Here is a 14,350-nt window from a genome sequence, read left to right as displayed (position 1 = left end):
GAAACATATGTTAAATAGTTAAAAACTATAGTTAACTTTTTAACCTTTTATATACGACGTTATAAAGACTATAAACAAACAACCATATACATCATACAGAGTTTGTGTGAGACAGAAACAAGCTGGCATTACAACAGAGAATAACATAATAAATAACGCCAGTGCGTTGGCCCTTCTTTATCAACCAGTGTTATGCCACGTCTCGTCGTGACTCAACAAACACAATAAACCCCATTATAAACATGACATTTGTTGCCTCTACTTCCAACATCATTACTGATTATTAGGACTTATGTTGTCTTTTTTCACGTTGCACACATGTCTGCATTTGCAGATCACAAACACACGACAAACTCAACCCCCCTTAGTCCGTAGCAAAGTCTTTTAAATGGAAATATACTTAGAGGCTGCAAATCTGAAGTGCCAGACTGTCATTGACAAGGTTTTAATGGTTGGAATGACCCCACTTTTCAACCAAAGCTTTCTTGCATAGTCGGTCTTGATCTGTCCCAGGTTCGTGAAGCAGTCTTCGGTGAAATATGCTGCACAATCTTGAACATTCGGATTATACTTTTCTGTGTTGTAAATAAAATGTAACCATTCGTTTTTAGTTGTCTCATATTCTGGCAGTGCAAACAAAGAGGGGTTTATTTCGCAGCGAAACACACAGCGTCTCCGCGACATGGCTGCGGCGGTGACGATACAATGTGATTTACAAGAAGGCCCATTTTACTTTTGGGCGGTCTTAGTCAAATCATGTTACGAAGTGACGTACATTCGCTGGGGTGTGGTAACACGAGGCGTTTCAGGCAGTTCTGGGTGAGCATTTGCTTTTAGATAGAATGCATATTTATTTCCGACACTTACATTTTTGCAATTTTACTTGTCGAATGCATGCATGGGTAACTTATAACACACCAAAGACACAGAAAAAACAGGGCTTCGCGCCATATGACCCTTTAAAAAACTGCTGATTAGTCACAATCGAGCGTTTGGTTAAAAAAGGACGAACACAACCATTGGGTTGTAAATTAACCCATGCTGGGTTGTTTCAACCCAATCTCTGGGTAAATTTAACCCAACGGGTTGAGTTTCTCCCTTTTTGACTGTATAAACTGGTTACAGACAGTCGAACCAAAAGAGCACTGCAGGATCACACGAACAGAGAGGCAGGAGGCGGTGAACACAAGACAATTCTTCAGTAATTTCACCAATTAGAGATGATGGTGAGTGCTGTTAGGTGGCACCTCAGGAGAGTCCGGTCGACCTGTTCAGCACTAATGAGATGTTTGTCCTCCTTAAAGGCATGCGGTAATGAAAAGCTGGTCATGTTCCAGTGTTTCGAGGCTCTAGACCACCATCTGTCAAGAAAATCATTTGACCTTTTCAAGTTTAATAGCTTTCTTCTAAATTGATGGCTTAACATCAGAGATGGGTTATTTGCTTTCAGTTTTGCGATTGTTTGCACTAGCTTGTCTTTTGTATTTTCTTGAGACCTGTTTGGGTTAAAAAAGATCATAAGGTAAGTGTATTATTTGTTTTTGGGGAAGAGTCCTGTGCAAAAGCTTATTGTCTTTTCTGTTCTGTTCTATTTCTCTTCTTGCTGCCACCAGCCACAATTTGCTCTGCCAATATATACCTCATTACCTTGAATGTCACGACAAAATACCCAAAATACCCAGAAGGTATTTGTCATCACTGTGATACAGCAGGTTAATATTGTACACCACAAGTTCCCCTTTAGGAGTGGTCGCCATTGAATTAGAACTATTGATAAAAGTACCAACATATTCAGAAGTTTTGACATTGTTCTCTTGTTTTGCTTGCACTTGGAAGATCCCAAGCAAACAAAACATCGTCAGAGACCTTTGAACTTAATTTCTGCATTTCGGCATACCAAGGACCATGCACTCTTATTTACAGCATAAAAATCAGAGCAACATCAGGATCCAAAACACAGGAAATATGTCCTTTCCCTTTTGGCAAGGTGCCCACAACTAACATGCTTTCGCTTTCGACATTTTAACTACTTCACAAGTGCACTTTGTGATACTTTATGAAAACAGGAATAATGGGATGTTGGAGTTTAATGAGCAACAGTTGTTTTTTTGTGCTTCATGTTACAGTAATGACCTTTGTGGTATGAACACAATATGTCACGTTTAAAGTATGTCAATCAAACAAACCGCTTTCATTTCGATTTCAGCTACGTAGTGGTGAAAACAGTAAGAGGTGTGTATTACAGGAATTAAACCCTATGGAAAGCACTGAAGGAGTTTTCAGCAGATAAACGGTTGCATGCTTTCCGTTAATAACAAAGGTTCATTTTTTGTGACTTAAAGATTAGGTTTCATTTTATCACAGTTTCACCGCATCCATAAAGCTGATCAAAGGTCAGCAAAGTTGCTATTATAGTCTAATGGCTCAAATGTAAGGAATGATCTGCTTTCTATAAACAAATCTCTGAAGTTCAATGAATCATGTGCAGGAGTGATTCGTTTACAATTCTTTCGATAATGACTCTATCAGACTGAAAAGTAAATAATTTATGTCAGTGTGAGGAAGTGAGGACTGAGGGATGCTGTGGGAAAACTCTTTGTTTGCTTTTACAGTATTGGGCATGCACAGTGTGGTGACTATTTTTTGAATAATTTATTAAGAACTTCATTCACTAACGGCATACTTTCGTTCTATTAGCTAAACTTCTCAGGAATTTGTGGTTCTCCGTCAGCTCACCTGCTTCTACTGGAACACTTGCGAAAAAAGGGTAATCCGGGCCCTGGGACATACCTTATGTAAACATAATGACTTACTGTCTGTCCTGTGATAAGCAAGAAAAACAAATGTTACACAATTTTTGAAAAAGTCGTTGGAACAATGTATAACACTGACCCTAATTTTTGTTTGACTCACGTAGCCGAAGCGGTTCGGCCCCCAGAACATCAGGACTAAGGTAAACAAGAGATGATTTTCATAACACACAACCCTTTTAGATAAATATCTGAAGTAAACTGCTTCTCGGCATAGCAAACCTTCCACAACAATTGTACGGGTGTTGCCAACTTTTTCCATCTTTTTTGTTTCCACATTGTAAGAACGAAAGTCCTGTGTATATATATATTATGATAATGGAAACAGGCAAACTCATATAGAAATACACAACATTTCAGCACATTGAATACATTACAAAAATATTTTTCGAAGAATATTTAGAGAACATTGTTTCTATGCCAAGGACCCCATAGAGGGGGACAGAGGAGTGCTCCTCTAAAACTGAACGTTGCATTTTTAACCTGATCTATAATGAAGTGTATAGTACTAATGTAATGTACTCTCTAAATATGACTAGCCAAGCCATTAAAATTATTATTGGTATGTGTGTGTGTCTGTTTTAACGCTCATGTTTTTTAACATACAGTTTCATATTATCACAGGTAACATTTACAAACTAACCTTTACAAACTAACCCCTTGTTGTATCTCTAGGGGTCCCTGTTGAAGAACCTTTATGAACATAAATATTTAGCCTAAATTTGGAATGCCTGAAAATATAGCATTTGCTATGAGGACTGCTTATAGATATTATTTTCATTTGTCTTTATTTAATGCAACACAGAAACAAAACAGATGTTTGGACTATACTGTTTGAAGACAGACTTTCTTCACCGGCGCACACAAGAACATATTTTGAAGAAAGTTGGTTACTGAACAGCACTGGCCCCATTCACTTCTATTGCATGGACACAGAATCAATGTAAGTAAATGGGGGCCAGATAACAACATCCCCCAAAATGTCTTATTATCAAGAAAGTCATACAGGTTTGAAATTAAAAGAGGGTGTGAAAATGGTGACAGAATCTTTTTTTTGAGTGAATTGTCACTTTAATTACTTTGGTGGGAGTAAACTCCACTGCATAATCCCGTTGAACCCAAAGTGCTTTACACCCAGTCAGTAGATACCATTCAGTGTCTTTACACTACCTATCGATTTCCCCACAGCTATTTTTGTCAGGAATGCGGCAACCTAATAATTTATTTTTGAATCTTTGACTAAGACAAATAAATTAACCTAAATTGTACTATTAAATGACGATCAATTGTTTCAGGTACATGTAAATGGATTGGATACTTGCCAGTAAAACAAATGGTGTTGTAAATATGACATCATACAACTTAAATAACCAAACTTTCTGTGCAACACAAAGTGTTCAGTAAATGATCAACCCTTACCCAAGGTTCTTTTGCATTTGTAATGTTTTAATATGACGCACAAAGGCTTGCATCTTTCTCATGTATATTGGTCCATAACATATGCAAAACAAGACAAGAAAGTCCCCACATCTCCATGTAACGTCACATTCCAAGCATAGACTGGTCAGTTGACATACTAACTCTCCCCATCACGTGAACTTGGGCTGATGTAGTTACATAGGATTCCCCTGTTAAGTAGTTTTAACTTGCTATCAAATGAAACTGGAAAGCAAAATGAATAAGAACTGCTTGGTGTTGGGAAGAGTTCACAAATTCCACATCATAGAATTCCAGGAACACAAGGAAATGAAAAATGAGAGCTATGATTGCATAAAAATAGAGTTGGTTAACACATGCCATCTCTATAGTATATATTTGTATGTGGATGTATACGTTTTTAACAGTGCAATGTGAAGTTAAATAGCTAGTTTTATTATATTTCTGAGGAGAATTCTAGTTTGCATAACTTGGTTGTCTCCAACAACGGACAAGCAATGGACTCACTTTTTTCATGTGAAAGAGTATGGCGCCATCTAGTGTACAAATGCACCATCACCACATAGGTTATATCGTTACAAAGTCGTTTGTTCATTAACTTTTATTGCATGTTTTACATCGTAAACAATGCTGAGATCTTTTTCATATGTGATTATGTTACTTAGAAATTATAGTATTTCTAAAACCAGGCATGAAATCGCATTGCCTGTTTATCTAACATACTGTAAACAAACAAACAAACAAACGATGCTTTGTTTTGATTAATATACGTTTTGATTAATATACATTAATAAAATGTCAAATGTCACATTACTTCCAATGTCCAAACAAGCAAATGCTAACAATGACCACGTATAAACACGCAAAGAAAAATATACGTACGAACAAACCCCACAAGCGTGCAGTGGGAGTTTAACGTCAAGCATTCGACTTCATAATTGATGACATGCAGAACTACGCAAATGAATCAGCATTTGACGTCAAAGTATCGCGAGGTTGCATCAAAAGCCCGCGATTCGAATCGTTCTTGCGGTGCTTTGACGTCACACGCCGATCAGTCTCCGCTGCGCTCATGAAGTTGTACAATCTGTTATTCTGAACAAGCAGATTCACGAGCCGCCCATGTTGATCGAGCACAAACACACCCATCCCGTTAACATTCTGCAACTTTTTACTAAGTACGTCTTAATGATTTGGTTTGTATGCACTTTTGGACATTTTTGGCTAAATATTTAATGCTGTCGAGATCGTGATAACGGAAACTATATAACATGGGTTCGACGAACTCCACCCTGATAAAAATCCCAAACGTCGATGAGTTGATTCAAGAAACTGGCTGTAAGTTACACAACAACAGCAGTTGTTTTGCTACATTATTTCATTGTCGTAAATTTATTTAGTTGTTGCTATTGTTGTGTGTCATTTTATAAGTACGATTGTAATCTTTAGTTTAAGTTATACTGTATATTTATATTGATTTATTTTGTAAATTCAGGTCATGTCAGTTTCTTATACTAGACTGACAGTGGCAGGTGCTGTAAGCTTATTAGACTTAAGTGTCCAGCTGCAATCAAGTCATACAATACAATACATACATAATTTTTTCTACAGTAGATATATATAAAAAAAATCTAATCGAAAAAAATGCAATAAATGGTTTACAAAGCAATTTAAATGTCATTTAGATTAATATATTGGTCCATTCATTGCATACTGATGAAGTAATTTCCTGTATGCTGAGTTCTACTGCCTGTAATGCACCTTTATATGATGACGTACATCTTTCTTTCAGTCTCAACTGCACATATTATACGTTTGCATGACCGCTTCAAAGAGCTAGATAAAGAAAGAAGAGGTTACCTCTGGTGAGATGTCTTTCCCATCACTTTGGCTCACGTCCCATAAAATGTCCATTGCAGTTCTAGATGCCACATTTTTCGTTTGTTGTTTTGTTCTGTTTTACACAGTCCTCAGGATTTTGGAGCAATAAAAGGACTGGCAATAAACCCCATAGGAGACAGAATAATAGGTGCTTTCTTTTCCCCTGGGTGAGAGAATCTGGACACAAATCTGGGCATTTTGTAACCTGTTTTTAGACAGTGCACAGTACATTTCTCAGTTCAGAAACCAAAACCACATGTATGTTGTGTATTGTATAGGTGAATAATAAAAAATATGTCTCCCTCAGGAGGGAAACAGTGGACTTCTACACTTTTGTGAAAATCCTGGCTCATTTCCGACCTGCTGACAACAGCCGACCCAAAGAATCCAGTTCTCCTGAACCCATCAATAGCAGGACCAACAAACTCAAATGTATGTTAGCAGAATTTGTAGTTGCATTAGTAGGGGGATATACCAACTTAAATACAGAACGTAAATTCAGAACGTAAATTCTTCATACATATGCCACTAGCTGGTCATTGTCTTAGACCGTAATGCACACAAAGAGATTCGTATCACCCTAAATGGGTTTCTTTTGCAGTAATGACCAACTGACCAAATACTATTCTGCTTATTACATAACCATGTGCCTAATAAATAAATCAATGGTTATAAATATTGAATTTGATTTATTTTTGAGAAGAAAGACTAACACAATCACTGTCCCATAATACCAGGACAGGACCTTTAGGAAGCATCCGAGTAATTTTCATTTAATCTCTCAACTTCATTTTACAGTTGTTTTTCAGATGTATGACATTGATAAGGATGGCAAGATATCCAGAATTGACCTTTTAAAGGTCAGCGGTCTCCAGAATCATCATTATAACTTGTTTGGTTCATCTGCTTTCCAAACATCTCACCAACTAAATATGACTGACAGCTGAGTCTGTTCGACAGGCTCTCCGGAGCATGCTGGAGATGCAGGTGACAGAGGAGCAACTAGACAGCATAGTAGACCGCACTATACAGGAAGCAGATTTAGACGGAGATGATGCCATATCGTTTGAGGAGTTTCGCAAGGTATCAGTTTGCTATGTCTGCGGATTTTGATAACACCACTGCACTTTATATACGCCTGTTTTATTATTTGTGTAGGATTACAGACAGTTATTATGTTTCAACTTGTTTCCCTTCTTTTTATCAATATGTTTTAGTCCTTGGAGAAGGTCAACATTGACCACAAGATGAGCATTCGCTTCTTGCGTTAAAGCAACACAGAAAAGTGACTTCGCAGACCTCACATACATCACAAAAATCAATTTCATCTCCTAATCTGAAGAAATGCAGGGAATATCTTTACAGGACAATGTGACGGATAAAGCGATTGTTTGGTATTTGAATGCACTGCTAATTTCAACATGGAACAGTATTTTCAACTACATTCTGACAAATTTATAAAATGTTTAACTATGCATCAAAAAAGTGTTTATGTAACATAAATTGAACTGATATATTTATTTATCATCTAAATATATTTTAATTCGAACAGTTTGTTGCTGCAGGGAAAGAAAGAGTGATGATAAGTGAATTGTCTTCATAATGGCCAGCGTTGGTATTGTATGTACAGGTTATCTAAACATAAGGGAAAATTTCATGCTTGATTTTAATGTTTTGAAGGGGTTTTTAATGCTGGTTTATACAATTTGGACTATAAGCTTCATATGACAGGCTATTACACAGTATTAGGCCTGTTTCTTTTCTAAAAACAGCCTCTAAAGACAGCTCATAGACTATTTGTATTAAACTCTGACTGACATTCAAAAATGAATTAAAATGTGACATGATTCATCATTCATTTTATTGTTTTATATACACAACTCCTTTTTCAAAGTCTGATTTTTATAACTGAATTTACGATTCACATTTGATAAGTGTGTTCACAGTAAAGTGACGCAACATTTTGTTTTGACCGATAGGTGGCGCCCCTCATATGCTTAAACACCAAATGGTTTTAATGCGAAAGTTTTACTGAAAGAAGTCCAGGAAATAATTTATTGTTTTTATTTATAAGGGTATAATACAGTATGACACAGCATTTATGTTCTTCGTCAATCCTCAGTGGGCTTTACTCTTGGGCATAGAGGCAAACAGCAGCCAGTACAAGGAAAAGCCAGTGCCTAAAAAGAACCCCCAAAACAGAGACTTGACACTTGTACATATGTACTGGTATATTATTTGTAAACCTAAAAAAAACATTATTTAATAACCTGAGGTTTTTAAAGTACCTGCAACTGTGATGGTCATGGTTAAACGATAGAGAAGGACATCTGAAGTGCCTCCTTTAATGTGGACAGGAAGACCATTATCCTCCTGTATAAAAGTACAGACATTGCATAAGGAATAAATGGCAACGTAAAGACTTTTGAGGAAGAAGATAACATACTTTGGGTCATCCATACCTCCAGATCAACTTACTTTTATTTGTAAGAATTCCAATGTACTGTATGTCCAATAACAAGCATAAAATATGTGATCCAAACTAAACAATAATTATCTTTGTTTGTTTGTTTCGGATAATGTTCCTGCATTATTACCTGCAGGCCTTTAAATAGGCTTTAGTGTTTGTTTAAGAATAATGAAATCAAATGTCAATGCAAGATACATGATGATCTGTATCGCTGTCACACCAACATGTCACACATCGTGGACTCTTCATCTAAATTGATTCATATTTTATATGCAAGTATATTTATTGACATTAGTATGAATTTCATCTTACCAGGAAAACCTTCTGTCTTTCTGGCACTTTATTTTTCAATTGTCTGGCAGTTGTGCTGAAGGCCCTTGAGGCCAGCCGAGGAAGAGACTGTAAGAGTATAAAAAGAGACGTTTTTACATTTTATTTCAAGCTTAGCACACAAATTCATGAAACTGAAATAAAAGTGTCTTGCGGATAACAATAAAAGAGAGATGAATTGCCAGGTTGATATGGCGTGGTAAAAAAATCTTTTAAAGACATTAGTGATTTATTATTTAATGATTCACAATTATTTAACAGTTCATCCAAAAATGAAAATTCTGCCACCGTTTAATCTCAAATTGTTCCAAATCTGTATCAATTCAGTAGGAAAAACTACTTCATACAATGAAGACAGAATATTTTGGGGTGAACTGTCCCTTATTTGCTTTACTTGCTAAACAAATTTCAACAATGTTTTATGGTTCCCAAGGTCAACTGCATGTGGCATATCTGATTGAGCTACTTGCTATTTACCAGTGGAACAAACCAATCAGATCACAAAACGTAGTGGTGGGTTGGGTCAAACAAGATCCCGCCCCTTCAGTACTGCAGTGTGTCCACCAGTGTGTGTGTGTGTGTGTGTTTATGTCTGCACGTAGACATGCTTAATCCGTGACTGTGACATGATCTCTTTACTCTTTATATTGAAAGAAATAACAGTTTGTCTGTTTAATACAAGTTTGATAACAGCCCAATAAGTTTAAACACAAACTGGATCCCAATCTTATAGAGTTTAATAAATGATTCAGTTTCAGTTTTGAAAACAGGTTTGTTTGATTTGCATATATAATCTTGTAATAAAAAGACAAGCGCGCTGATTTTTTCACTGATAAAAGGGAGCCACGATATCACATGACCACTAAATGAGTCTTTTCTCTTTAGAGGTCATTTGATGATACCAGACATTTAACAAAAACTGGGGTTTCAAGCTCAACACATCCGAATCTGTGCCGATCAAAACCAAGACTACCATCTCACGACCAGGTTTGTTTAGCAACGCATGCAGTGCAATGGTCAGAGTATCGTTCTGTCAAATAGTTCCCGTTTCACAAGTATTTTAGAAGTCGATTCTATCTGCTTTTTCATCGACACCTGTTGCAGACATAGGCAGAATAAAGAAGAAGAAGAAGAAGAAGAGTGGTATATTTACCAGTAAATGCCTCATGTTCGACGCTGCTGTCTGTGAAGCCTGTTAACACTTGTCTATTCAAGGCCCTTACAAGGACACACGCTCATTGCAGAGCTGTTGAACAGAAGCCAAGTCAGGCGGGCAAAGGCAACCCTGCAGTCAAGCGACAAGATGATTCAACACTGAAACCTTTTAACAATTTATGAATCAGTGTATAAAGTACCATTTTACCCAAATAGGAAATTATGACGAATTTGCGCCTTAAATTTTTATTTTACGTTTTATTTTACTGTCCCCACAGTGACGAGTTATGTCTTCAATTTATAGAAGTCGCTTTGCTGTCAGAGACGAGATATAACGTCAATCCATGTTTCCGCTACTATTCAGTAGGCGGCGCTGTACCATTTACAGAACAATACAGCATATACGGATCAAAACGCAGTAAATACAATGCATGTTTGTATCGTTGTGTAGATATAAGCCTATTAATAGTAATCACAATAGGAAACTTATGAAATATGGAAGTTGTTATGTAGTTAAAGCTACATGTCTGAAAACTGTTATATAAATATTGCAGTTTCACTTCTTCTTTGACTGAAGTCTGAAGATATACCTTCCACCTGATTGTGGTTCATTTCATTTCTGCATTTCACTAGAAAACTGAACTGACATACTGTGAGAAGCTTTCCATACGGCAGGATCAAGATGATCTGTTGTAAGTAATGTCTTATATTTATAGTGGCTGCCTACATAGCATGATACCAATGTGTGTTTTTTAAATACACAACGAAGGTGTAGTACAAAAGTTTGATCAATTGTGTTGCCTCATTCAGTTTTTGTAAGTAGGGTATGGAGTTTATTGATCAAGTGTATTGTTGCAGACAAAGGCATCCTCTGGGCATTCATGGCTGTTCTGTTTACTGGTTGGTTCGTCACGTATGATGCAGGCCAATTTTCTGAAAAGCCGTCAAAACAGTAAGATCTTATGAATTGTTCAAATGTTTTTCAACATCTTAACAAATGTTTAAGAAATATTTTATAGGAACAGAGAGCAGAATACTTGCAATTTATTTGTCAAATAATGGAATGAACAAATAAATTGCCAATAATACAATTTTAATGGGGAACTGCTTTACTTTGATATCCAAAAGTGTAATCAGCGCTAACACCTGAAAAAGGAAAAGAGTGAGCCATAAAACACAACTTCTTTCTTTTGTTTGCACATTTCCATAGCTCATGTAACTGGACCTGTATGCTTCTCACTCTCCAATGGCCTGGGAGTTTCTGCATAGTATGTCTTCATAGTTTTTTTTGGTAAAACAGGGGTGGTTATGTTAATACAAGATGTGGAGCTTGTTGATGTCTGTGAAAATTAATTTTTTTCCTTTGTATTCTGTGGTATTTTAGGTGCAATGTTATCTGGCTATATGTGATTTCTGAATACTCAAAATGTAAAGTTTTGTAAATTCTTATTCTATTATTTTTCGTCTTCCACAGAGCCTTAACAAACCAAATATTTGCAAAATACCACAGACTGTTCAAAACTGGACTATCCATGGTTTATGGTAAGAAAAATGATCTGTTTCCTGATGGTCTAAACATTTGAAATCCTCAGTAAAATCAATAGCACTTCGTCTGGTATTATTTTTTTATCGTTTCTGTTTTTAGATTTTGAATATTGAGATTTTATTCATCAGCACCAAAATTTCATTCAAAAATGTCACATTGTCTCTTAGGCCTCAACGTACTGGTCACTGCTGTGACTGCTGGCCGATATTTCATTCCCATCTGCAGGTTTGATGAATTCAGTATGCTTCTTGTTTGAACTCCCTAGAGTCTGTAAAATAATAATGAGACTGTTTGTGTTGAAACGCAGGACATTGAACCTGAACTTTCCCAGCTGTGGCCTTCACTAGTGAAAGCTAAGAGCTACTTTATCTTCTGGTAAATATCAACTGGTAACACACATTTATAATGTTATCTTGCAGCCTACAAAAATGCATTAGTACATGAATGCACTAGGCAGGGTCGATTATTAATAAGGAAAGAACGTATCAGAAAATATATACAGTGGCCCTAAAAATAGTTTTGTACACGAAGACTGCACTTAAATTTTTTTGATTCTTAATGCATTAAATACAAAACATAAAATGACGTGGCAGCTGCAAATGCCGCTAGACAAATATCTTAATGCCGGATCTTCTTGACTGTTTTTATAATTGCTGTTGTAATATGATCTCAAAGGTTTGGGTTAATGTTCATACAGAATAACCACAGGTGTAGTTCATGTCCATAACCCATTGAGATGATCAACTTGAACAATATGATTAACATAAGAAACAAATTATAGGCCACTGTGAGAAAAAAATGATGCTGTATAATGTCTAGGCTGTATGCCAAACAAACGCTGTGCCAGAATAAATTTCATTCAGCCATGGTTAGAACAAGTTTTTTTGTCAGATTTCCAAAATGGGGTTATGCCAGCAATAACGGCTGTCTCCCTGGTATTTTGATCAACCCCTGAGCTTTGTTTTCACTTTTTAAAAAATGTTTTGCTTTAAATACTTGAGTTTTGTTTTATTTGTAATTATATTTTAATGTTGCATTGTTAGGTGTGATGTAGGTGTTTACTATAGACAACAAGACTTCCAGTGGAGTACATTTACTTGTACATTTAGCAGACGCTTTTATCCGAAGCGACTTACAAGCTGGGTAAACAATGGAAGCGATTGAGTCAAACATTAGTACAACAAAAAGCATAAGAGCAATAAAAACATGTCTCACAAAGCCTACTACAGTGTACAGAGGCAATTTTAATTTATCTAAGCTGAAATAAGCTTTATTTTTTTTTGATATTGTAGAAAAGATATAGAAATCAGAAATGATCAGTCAGGTGCAGACGGAAGAGATGTGTTTTCAGCCGATGGCGACAGAATCTGCTGATCTAGCAGCAGGTAGACGATTCCACAAATGTGGAATCGATCAGAGAAGGATCGAGAGAGCGTTTTTTTACCTTTTTGGATGGCACAACAAGACGTCGTTCGTTTGCAGAGCGTAAGGATCTGGCGGGTACATAAGTCTGCATAAGTGAATGAAGATAAGGGGATGCCAAACCAGTGGTGGTCTTGTAGGCCAGGAGCAGAGTCTTGAATTTGATGCAAGCGACTATAGGGAGCCAAATTAAGTACAGCATTTAAAACCCTTGCCTTCATGTTAAGATGGAATTGCTCAGTCTATGTGTGTGTATAGGTTTGGCTCAACTCATTTATGTGATTTAATAGGAAAGAAGAGTGGATTAAACACGGGACTTGTGCAGGTTGTGAGGAAACTATGGGCTCACCGTTTCATTACTTCCAGACTGCAATCAAGCTTCGGAAACTCTATGACATCGATAGGTGAGTTAACCAGCGGTCAGCATTTTCAGAAGAAAACACTGAAATCAGCCTACAGTGAGCTTATTCATTTTGCATTTTCAGTGTCTTAAAAACTTCTGGAATCACAACCTCCTGTGACGTGTCGTATAAAGTGAGTTTATTGGATGGCTATGAATCATAATCCCAAACGTGATACGTCAAGCAAAACTTCACTAATATATACTCTTACTGTATGTTATCGGTAGTATGACGACATAAGTAGTGTTCTGGAACCACTGTTTGGGCGGAATTACGACTTGCAGTGCGTGACAGACGATAAGGTAGTTTTTTTTAATAAACATGTTACCAAACCAATATCCAATAAGTTCTGACTTCAAAAGTATAAAACATGTTTATTTTTTAGGGTCGTCAAGCATGGGTCCAACTGAAGATAAATCTCTTCAGAAACCAAACGCTTGGATGCCATAAACAAGAGCAAAAGCAGTGTTTTAATACCACGGTGTGGCTTCAAAGTCCAGGACATCCCTGTCCAAAAAACGAAAGCATCTTTTACTTTCCAATTAACTATGAGCAACCCCACGAACCTTGCAACTCAAGCCATTTCAGAAAAGCTTAGGACAGTGTGTCAGAATAATATATTGCTCTCTTCCTTCCTGTTTTTAATAAACAAGCTACATTACACCTAAAGAATACAGCCCTTGGATTTTCTTTTCGATATAAGCATTAAAACAATCTCAGTTCAGATGGGAATGAAGGGCTTTTAATTCATTTTGAATATACACCAGATTTCATTGACATTATACATGTCTTGATGTGGAATAAATTTCAGTTGCACAAAGTTTCTCATCCCCTGGAGATCAAAATCCTCAGCGGAGCATTGAAAAGCACAAGTGATAAATGTGAATCAACGTGCCAA

General features: G+C 36.6%; 3 protein-coding genes across 6 annotated transcripts; 2 read left to right on the top strand and 1 right to left on the bottom strand.

Moving 5' to 3' along the window:
- Positions 1 to 5,322: 5,322 nt before the first annotated feature.
- On the top strand, positions 5,323 to 7,982 carry chp2 (calcineurin-like EF-hand protein 2). The gene is made up of 7 exons (XM_056756524.1): positions 5,323 to 5,585; positions 6,040 to 6,112; positions 6,215 to 6,295; positions 6,436 to 6,560; positions 6,927 to 6,988; positions 7,089 to 7,211; positions 7,346 to 7,982. The coding sequence occupies exons 1-7, from the start codon at positions 5,519 to 5,521 to the stop codon at positions 7,397 to 7,399; spliced, it is 585 nt and encodes a 194-aa protein (XP_056612502.1). The 5' UTR covers positions 5,323 to 5,518; the 3' UTR covers positions 7,400 to 7,982.
- Positions 7,983 to 8,178: 196 nt separating this feature from the next.
- On the bottom strand, positions 8,179 to 10,221 carry LOC130428460 (cytochrome c oxidase subunit 7A2, mitochondrial). The gene is made up of 4 exons (XM_056756525.1): positions 10,082 to 10,221; positions 8,911 to 8,997; positions 8,417 to 8,501; positions 8,179 to 8,308 (listed from the first exon to the last, which is right to left on the bottom strand). The coding sequence occupies exons 1-4, from the start codon at positions 10,094 to 10,096 to the stop codon at positions 8,247 to 8,249; spliced, it is 249 nt and encodes an 82-aa protein (XP_056612503.1). The 5' UTR covers positions 10,097 to 10,221; the 3' UTR covers positions 8,179 to 8,246.
- rnaset2l (ribonuclease T2, like) lies at positions 9,026 to 14,280 on the top strand. 4 transcript variants are annotated; one of them, XM_056756521.1, is made up of 12 exons: positions 9,026 to 9,698; positions 9,814 to 9,915; positions 10,717 to 10,775; positions 10,942 to 11,035; positions 11,294 to 11,351; positions 11,558 to 11,625; positions 11,797 to 11,854; positions 11,937 to 12,004; positions 13,342 to 13,455; positions 13,537 to 13,585; positions 13,680 to 13,754; positions 13,838 to 14,280. In XM_056756521.1, exons 3-12 carry the CDS (start codon positions 10,766 to 10,768, stop codon positions 14,048 to 14,050), a joined length of 807 nt encoding a protein of 268 aa, XP_056612499.1. In that variant the 5' UTR covers positions 9,026 to 9,698; positions 9,814 to 9,915; positions 10,717 to 10,765; the 3' UTR covers positions 14,051 to 14,280. The 4 variants fall into 4 exon arrangements, with proteins under 4 accessions (XP_056612499.1, XP_056612498.1, XP_056612497.1 ...); XM_056756520.1 differs by adding an exon at positions 10,388 to 10,501 and having other exon boundaries at positions 9,026 to 9,915; XM_056756519.1 differs by having other exon boundaries at positions 9,026 to 9,915.
- Positions 14,281 to 14,350: the final 70 nt, after the last annotated feature.

Source organism: Triplophysa dalaica, chromosome 9, assembly GCF_015846415.1.
Source record: "Triplophysa dalaica isolate WHDGS20190420 chromosome 9, ASM1584641v1, whole genome shotgun sequence".
Lineage (NCBI taxonomy): Eukaryota > Metazoa > Chordata > Actinopteri > Cypriniformes > Nemacheilidae > Triplophysa > Triplophysa dalaica.
Note: the sequence above shows the minus strand (reverse complement) of the source record. Positions and strands in the feature narration are given on the sequence as shown.